The following is a 9242-nucleotide window of genomic DNA, read 5'->3' as shown; positions in this document are numbered from 1 at the left end:
CTGGTCTCAGACCCTCCAAATACAGGTAATGGGAGATGGCGGTTCCAGAACTTAGAAATACTTAAGAGAATTAGGCAAAGAGGGCCAGCTGACAGGAGCTGAGATCTTAGCTAAAAGGACACAAGTGAGCTTGCCACAACCTCCACAGGGAAAGAAACAGGATTAAATACCCCAACCTCACACTACTCCTGCCTTTTGATCTTTGGCCAATGCTACTTACTCATTGATGGAACCCAATAGAAGGCCAGAGATAAGGGAATCTGTTAACATGGTCCATGCAGGTCAGCTTCTCAAGCCCAGAGCTAGATGAAGAGGGTGAGGAATTAACCCGAAGAGGCAAACAGATATCTAGGTCTTTAGACTAGAAAATAAAAATAAGATTGGAAGTCCAAAAAGATGAGATTTTAAGAGTGCCCATAGAGGCTCTACATGTTTGATTTTCATGACCTGGGTAAACTATATTTCTATATATTTAAACTGAGTATTTCTGCTGAAGTCACTAATAATAGGTGCCTCAAGGGCTTCCTTGAGGGTTCAGGGCTCTGGACACTCCCTCTCCACTTCTATGGGAACAATTTTGCTTTTATTTGGTTTAAGATTTCGTTGAAGAAGTAGCGCTACAGCGCCTCCTATGGCTACTGTGCTAAGGACCAAAAGGTGAATCAAACTAGTGGGGAAGACAGAGAAGTAACAAGAGTACAGTGGTAGGACAACCCACGGGTTCTGAAGGGAACTCAAAGAAACCAGAAAGGGGAAGGGGTCCAGGAAGGCTTTGTGGAGTAGATAACCGGAAGGGGGCGGTAGGGAAGCTCAAGGGACATTCTGTTATCCAAAAGCGGGAAGAGGAACCCAACAATTACATAATTCGCTAAAAGGGGGGCTATCACCTGGAAAGAACTAGGCTAGGGATCCGTGGACAAGGTTGGGAGCTATGGTGACTCGAAGCGATTGGCAAGATCTCTGCTCAGGCTTGCCTCCAGCCTTGCTCCGCCCCATCCCCTCCCATCCTCCGCCAAAGGGGCCGGGCATTTCAACAATTCCACTCCGCCGGGTGGGGATCCCAAGCCCGGTGTCCGCTCTGCTCCGCGGGAGGGTGAGTGCCCCGTCTCCCAAAATAGCTGGTTCCCTGAGGGGGTCGGGTTAGCGCAATCCGCCGGGCGGGGCGGCCAAGGAGAAGGCTCTCATTGGTTGCCACGGCGGTGATCCGAGAGGTCGTGCACGGCTGATTGGCCGTAGATTCCTAGCGCAGACAGCGCCCGTCTCCTCTCGGGTTGTAACTGGGTCAGGGCCCAGCGCCTCTTGGGTAGTTTAGGTAGCCCGGATCGTGGAAATGAAAAGGGACTGCGAAGGGACGCGCATGTCAGGGTGGCTTCTAGTTTTTTATTGCATGGGTTTTCCCATCCTTGTGGGCTCTCTGTGTACCTCCCGTGCCTTGGAACCAGAGCAGCTGCTGGGACAAGGGAGACGCGTCCAGGGCAGCGGCTTCCCCTGCGCGCGAGTCCCGCCCCCCCAGGCGTCCGTTCCTGTCTGGCGGGAGTCCAGGACCTTGAACCAGAAGGTGCTCGCCCTTGAGAAGTTGTAGGTCACAAAGCCTGGTTTTCCAGCATTCCCGTCCCTATTCACCCCCTCTCCTCCACCACCATCCACCTCGAATGCAACATTTTAAGGACGAATCAGGCAGTTCTCGTCCCCGGCTTCTAACACCTATTCCCCAATTTTCTACCTTACTGCTTATTCTTTAAGGCTTAGTTCTAATCACCTTATCGGTACAAAGCCGGCCCCATATTTCGGGGCAGTTATTTGATTACCTCCTTAGGAGTGCTAGCTTTGGAACGGGAGCCCCAGTTAGAATTGCAGCTATGCCCTTTGAAATGCCTCCAGGAGCCTCAGTTTTGCATCTCAAAATGAAGATAATGTCAGTACTTCGAGGGCTTTGTTATGATTAAATGTAAAGCTGTTAGAACATAAGTGTTTAGTAAATGTAATGATCCTTCCCCTCTCTCCCCCAATGTACTTTGTGTAGGCCTCATAACATTTGCCCTTTGTATTACGGTTGTTTTTGTCTACTCTATTAGACTTGGAGCTTAAAAGTTAGAACTGTGTCTTGTTTATGATGCCAACATAAAACAAAGCCTGGCAAATGTATGCTATGAAATTATTTCTCATAAAACTTTTTTAAAAAGCACCCTTTCTCCTTTTCCTATACTCTATTTTTTTCTTCTCCACCTTTTTCTTTTAAAGGCTCGTTGAGACAGGAATTTCCAAACTTGAAGAAGAAGCTGAGATCCAAGGGGGAAGACTAAGCACCTCTTTTGTTCTCCATGGTGACCAAGATCTTAACGTCCTCCTTTCCATGTGACTAAACTTCAGACAGGTTTCTTCTTGACTATGGGCCCCTGACCTCCCTCTCCTCAGAGCATTTACTTGCACAGTCATTGCAAATTCCTTCTATGATCCTTTGAAATGTATACAAGTCTCCTGAAAAGCCTCTTACCAGTTTTGAGACCCAGGTAATGTCTTTCTCAAGGACTGGGGACCATTCCTTTGAAATGTAATCCTCAAGGAAGATGGCACCCCAATTTCCTAGTCTCTGTGGGAGGGTAGGAGCCTAACTTCAGTGGGCACCTTGCTCCAAATTTTGAAACAACCTCCTGTGAACTTACTTTTCCTTTGGGTAAGATCAATCGTCACACACAGGTGGCCTAAGGACCCCCCTCCACCACACACACACACACACACACACACACACAGCTCTAAAAGTCCCCCCAGCAGAGTTGAGTTCAATCTCCTATTGCAATAGTCTTAAGTCTTTCTTGCCTTGCCTGGTGTAATTTTTCTTTGATAATGGAAATCTTTAGGTTCTGCGCTTATTGTTTCTTCTCAATTACAGTGATGACTCATTTCTTCCACCTCTCTAAGAAATCAACTTAATGTCAGCTCTGTTCCTCACATGTCCTCTGATATCTAGAGATTCACCAGTTTGAACTCAAAAAATAAAGCTTTGTGGAGTGAAGGTACTGCATTAAGTCAATGCAGAGAGTAGTATGTGATAGGATGTGGATAGGGTAGTACATCTATTTGAGGGCATCCTAAATGAGATACATTCATCTTATGGAAGTGGTACCAGAAAATACAGAACAGGACTATTCCCTTTTCTTTCCTAACTGTTTTGAAAAGAGTATGAGAAAGATGCCGTTTTCAAAGAAAGAGAGAGAACAGCTGAGAATATAATACTCCCTGAAGGGATGCTAGGTTTGGTTAAGGAGAGAAGCTAGAGGAAACCAGAGAGGTCAGGGTTGCAAATAGATAGGCTTCTTCAAAGCTGGAGGTCATGTAGAGAGATATTCTTTAAAGTACAGGGAATGAAATGGGTCCATTTAAGATGAGGAGGTAAGGTGGGATAGGATTGAGTTGGAATGACATGAAAGATGATTGAGAAAAAGGAAGGCAGTAGGGAGAGGGGAGTTAATTTGGGGTATAAATAACAGAGAAACTGGTAGTCTGAGAAGCTTGTTAGAGGCACTTACTACTTGGATCTAAAGGGAAATATCAAGCAGTCATGTTACTTAAAGAAACTAAAGGATTTAGACACACTGGCCTCTCACACTTGCCCTTCCCCAACAACACACAAGCATAAATAAGTTGAATGCAGTGTTGGCAATTAAATGCCACCACAAATTCTCTCTCAAGGGCTAGTGGAGGGCAAGAAGATAGACTTCAGGCTGGTGATCCTTAGTTTTTCTTTTTCTTTTTTTCTCTAACTGACCTTTCTTAACGTCAGCTCTGTTTCCTAATTCTCTTTTTCTTAGTTCTTCCCCTATTTTTCTCATATAAGAGCAGGGTAGATGAGAGAATATTCAGGATATGAGATTGGATGTCAGAAAGAAAAGCAGACTGAAGTGATAAATTGAAAGAGAAAAAAAGTCTGCTCCTAAATGTATATGCAAAATGCAGGCTGGGAATAGCATGTCAAAGTACTATACAAATACAGTGAAATGGAATTAAGTGCACTTATGTATTTATCAAATCCTATTGGAGAACTTAGAAGAAGAAAAAAACCTCAGAAAATACTCAAATTCTACCAAGGAAAGTCCAAGAGAAAACAATGCTTGAAGTGAAATCAGATAGATGAACATTAGATATCAATAGGTTCTTCCAGGTCTGATGCTAGTAGAAAGGAAGCTATGAATGTTCTTTCTTGGAGCCTTTCAGCATTGGAGAGTTACCCTACTGTCAGGGCTAAAGAAGGGCGTTTCCCCTCCAGGGGTCTTCCAGCTAGACAGACTCTGCCTGGGCCAGGCCGGTCCTCCCAAAGGCCCTCACATGGCCCCCTTCATTTCCTTGTTTCGAAAATTGTAGATGAGGGGGCTGCACATGGGGGTGATGATGGTGTAGAGGAGGGAGAAAAACTTGCCTTTGTCAAGGCTATGTGTGCGGTGGGGTTTCATGTAAGAGAACATGGCCAAGGTGTAGAAAAAGATGACCACAGTTAAATGGGAGGTGCAAGTAAAAGAAGGTCTTCCCCTGACCTAAGGAGGAGGCTCTGCCAAGGATGGAGGTCAGGATGCGGGCATAGGAGATGACAGTGAGCGCCATCGGGCTGAACAGCACCATGATGGCATAGGCCCGTGGTCGGCAAACTGCGGCTCGTGAGCCACATGCGGCTCTTTGGCCCCTTGAGTGTGGCTCTTCCACAAAATACCACGGCCTGGGCAAGTCTATTTTGAAGAAGTGTCGTTAGAAGAAGTTTAAGTTTAAAAAATTTGGCTCTCAATCGGCCTGCGGACTGAAGGGTCCCAGGTTCGATTCCGGTCAAGGGCACGTACCTTGGTTGCGGGCACATCCCCAGTGGGAGGATGTTTCTCTCTCATCGATGTTTCTAACTCTCTATCCCTCTCTCTTCCTCTCTGTAAAAAATCAATAAAATATATTAAAAAAAAAATTTGGCTCTCAAAAGAAATTTCAATCGTTGTACTGTTGATATTTGGCTCTGTTGACTAATGAGTTTGCCGACCACTGGCATACACAAAAATCATTTTCAGATTAAACACAGGGATCTCCACAAGAAAAAGTTTTTTATGTGGTTGTCTCTACAAAATGGGCCATTAAATGTCATATAATCAAGCAGCATGCCATTGGTCAGCCCAAAGAACCAGGCAATCCTCACCAGTTTCACACAGACCTGCTAGCTCATGATCTGGGCATAACTAAGTGCATAGCAGATAGCAACATAACAATCATCCTATCTAATAAAAGAGTAACATGCAAATTAACCACCACTCCACTACACCCACAAGCCATGCCCACCAGCCAATCAGGAGTGAGTATGCAAATTAACCCAACCAAGATGACTGTGGCCACAGAGCAAGCAGGAGGCTTGGGTTTCCCCGGCAATGGAGGAAGCCAAGTTTTCCACACACCATGGTGGGCCCAGGCCTCCACTCAAGGCTACAAAGTTTTAATTATAGAAGATAAATAAATCCCAACAAAAATGGCAGCAGCCACGGAGCTGGCGAGAGCAGGAGGCTTGAGTTGCCACTGGCGATGGAGGAAGCCAAGCTCCCGCAGCCCTGGCCTGCCTTGGTCTCCACTACAAAGTTTCAATTATAGAAGATAAATAAATCCCAGATCCCAGGGCCTCTGCTTGGGTCGCCGGGGGGCGTGGCCAGACTGCAAACCACCACAGGACCCTTTCCCAGGTCACCCTACGCCCCAAGGGAGTCCCCACTCTGATCCGGGATACCCTTCAGGGCAAACCAGCTGGCCCCCACCCGTGCACCAGGCCTCTATCTTATCTAATAAAAGAGTAATATGCAAATTGACCATCACACCAACACACAAGATGGCTGCCCCCATGTGGCCAAAGATGACTGCCCCCATGTGGACACAAGATGGCTGCCACAAGATGGCCAGCAGGGGAGGGCAGTTGGGAGGGACCAGGCCTGCAAGGGAGGGCAGTTGTGGGTGATCAGGCCAGCAGGGGAGGGCAGTTGGGAGGGACCAGGCCGGCAGAGGAGGGAAGTTGGGGGCTACTGGGCCTGCAGGGAAGGGTAGTTGGGGGGGGGGGACCCAGGCCTGCAGGGGAGGGCAGTTAGGGGTGACCAGGCCTGCAGGGGAGGGCAGTTAGGGGTGACCAGGCCTGCAGGGGAGGGCAGTTAGGGGTGACCAGGCCTGCAGGGGAGGGCAGTTAGGGGCAAACAGTCTAGCAGGGGAGCAGTTAGGCATCAATCAGGCTGGCAGGGGAGTGGTTAGGAGGTGATCAGGCTGGCAGGCAGAAGCTGTTAAGGGCAATCAGGAAGGCAGGCAGGCAAGCAGTTGGAAGCCAGCAGTTCTGGATTGTGAGAGGGATGTCCGACTGCCCGTTTAGGCCCGATCCTAAAGGGGCAGTCGGACATCCCTCGAGCGGTCCCAGATTGGAGAGGGTGCAGGCTGGGCTGAGGGACACACACCCTGCGTGCATGAATTTCATGCACCGGGCCTCTAATGTGGAATATAAAACAAAATGAACAAACTAACAACAAACAAAAACAAACTCAGAGATACAGATAACAGATTAGTGGTTACCAGAAGTGAAAATGGGTGGGGAAAGGGGGGAAGTGGGTAAAGAGAATCAAATATATGGTAACAGGAGGAACTAGACTTCTATACACAATAGAGTATACAGATGTTGTAGACCTGAAAATTATATAATGCTATTAACCAATGTTACCCCAATAAATTCAATAAAAAGAACAAACAAAAAAGTGAAATAATCACAGCCACAAAGAAAATAAAAATAATTATGCAACAGTACTCTGCAAAACCCCATGGCGATCAATTTGAAAGTCTAGAAGTAAAGATAACTTCCTAGGTAGATATAAATCACTAAAATTCATTAAAGAAAATATAGAAACCAAATTAAACTAATATCCTGAGAGAAATGAAAGAAATGCAGTTCTGAACCTTGGCTTAATATTATAGTCACTTGAAGAATTTTGAAACATCCCCATGCCCAGACTGCATAACAGACTAATCAAAACAGAATGTATTCAGAGAGACTCAGCCACCAGTAGTTTAAAAATCTCCCCAGATGCACAGCCAAGTTTGAGAACTATTAAACTGGAGAATGTTGACAAAGAGCTCCAGGCCCTGATAGTTCCATGAGTTCTTTCTAACCTTGCAGCAATTAGATATTTTTGAAGGCTACTGAAACTATTTATAAGAACAGAAAAAATAAGTTTCCTGATTACAAAGTCATCAAATCATTGATACCAAAACCTGAAAAAGTATACAAAAGAAAATTATAACCAAGATAATTATTAATAATTAATAATGTAATAGGCAAAATAAATTATAAGCAAACTAGAGGCCTGATGCACGAAATTTGTGCAAGAGTAAGCCTTCGTCCCCCGGCTGCCGGCACCAGCTTCCCTCTAACACCCGGGGCCTGGGCTTCCCTCGCAGCCCCGGCTTCGTCTGGAAGGTCATCCAGAAGGATGTCTGGTCTAATTAGCATATTACCCTTTTATTATTATAGATGGAATCCTTCAGCATTCAAAGAATAGTGTGAGATAACCAAGTGAAATTCATTCCAGGAACTTAAGGTTTTCTTAAATTAGGAATTCTACTAATATAACTCACCATATTAATATGTCAAAGATGAAAAACATCTAATCAATGAGATGTTAAGGCATTTGATAAAATTCAACAGTGATATCTGATTTTAAAAATCATTAGTATAACAGGACTAATTTTAAAATGTATCTAAATTAAAATAATCATAATACATACTGTTAGGTATTATTTATTCAAAACAACACTATGGGATAGGTAATCTTTCTTTTATTCTCATTTTACAGATCTACAGAAAGGGTCAGTAATTTGTCCAATGTCACACAGTAAGAAGTGAAGCTCAAATTCAAATCTGCAGAATCTGATTCCAGAAGCTGCATTGTCAACTATATCCACAGCTTGAGGCTTTGGATGGCCTACAAGCACTAACCAAAGCTTTCAATGAATTAAAGGAGTGTTGTGTTGGTAAGTGTTTAACAGATGGCTCTGAGAGGTGCATCTGATTTGTAGCATTGCCAGTTTCCATGGTGCAAACACTTGTACCATGACCTATTTCAAGCTAGAAATGGGACACCATTAAACATGGAGTTAGGAAGGGACACACATAAGGTCACTGTTACATGGTTTTTCAAATGATACAAAATAATAGATTCAAGTAACTTTGAGAGCACAGATAATCTATCTATAATAATAAAAGCATAATATGCTAATTAGACCAGACAGCTGAACGACCTTCCGGACGACCTTCTGGACAAAGCCAGGGCTGTGAGGGCTGAGCCCCCTTGCACAAATTTCGTGCATCAAGCCTCTAGTATATATATAATAACCTAATATGCAAATTGTCCCCTCGGGAGTTCAACTGGGGGACCAGGAGTTTGATCAATTGCTATGACGTGTGCTGACCACTAGGGGGCAGTGCGGAATGAAAGGAGGCCCCAGCTAGCAGCTGGAAGGCCCCGATGGGCCCTGATTGCCAGCCAGGCCAAGAGACCCCACCCATTCATGAATTTAGTGCACTGGGCCTCTAGTATTAAAATGTAGTAAAAAAAAAGAAAGAAAGAAAGAAAGAAACTTAGGAAGTGATGAATTTTGAGGGTTTATTATCTTTTTTTGTAATATAATGTACTTAGTAGTAAGTTTACATATTTGTTTACACTGGCTGTGTTTAACAATCAATTCTAAAATTCTTGAAAATTTAATAATTGGTTTTTGAGAGCTAGTACCAACTGGCTCCAGCACACCACTGGAATGGAAAGGAAAGAGCAGAATGATCATTATTTGCAGAAAACATTTCCAGGAGTAGGATGAATTTCTCCCTTTTTGTTTCTGCCTCAACTTATAGGGAGGCCAGGATTTCTACCTAGACTTCTCTTATTAGGAGTGAATAATGTTATAGAAAACATTTCTGATCTCACTTCGCTCTAGAAATATCCTAAATGTCCCTCAGTTGGCACAAGTTACATATATTATGGTACATACATAAAATGAGACAATCTCGTGGAAATCATGTCTTACCTCATTCTGTTGCGATGGCTGTAAATGGTCTCTTTGTCACCAAATTACTGCAACAGGTCAGAAAGACAATCTTATGGGGCCTGAGGAAGAGCTACCGCAGGGAGGACATCTGATGTTGGAGTCTTTTCTGGAAGTGACAGTGCCCCTGTTAGTTTATATAGTCCCTCACATGAAAT

At 44.5% G+C, this 9242-nt stretch overlaps 1 protein-coding gene across 1 annotated transcript; it reads right to left on the bottom strand.

Annotated features, from left to right (window-relative positions):
• Positions 1-4275: 4275 nt before the first annotated feature.
• On the bottom strand, positions 4276-8077 carry OR10AD1 (olfactory receptor family 10 subfamily AD member 1; the record flags this gene model as incomplete). The annotated part of the gene is given in 5 exon segments (XM_080660228.1): positions 4276-4322; positions 4325-4511; positions 4513-4640; positions 5050-5182; positions 7982-8077. Coding segments are annotated over 5 exon segments (591 nt in total).
• Between the last annotated feature and the right edge of the window lie 1165 nt (positions 8078-9242).

This window comes from Plecotus auritus (assembly GCF_963455305.1).
Source record: "Plecotus auritus genome assembly, chromosome: 3".
NCBI lineage: Eukaryota > Metazoa > Chordata > Mammalia > Chiroptera > Vespertilionidae > Plecotus > Plecotus auritus.
This window is presented reverse-complemented; position numbering and strand designations above follow the sequence as displayed.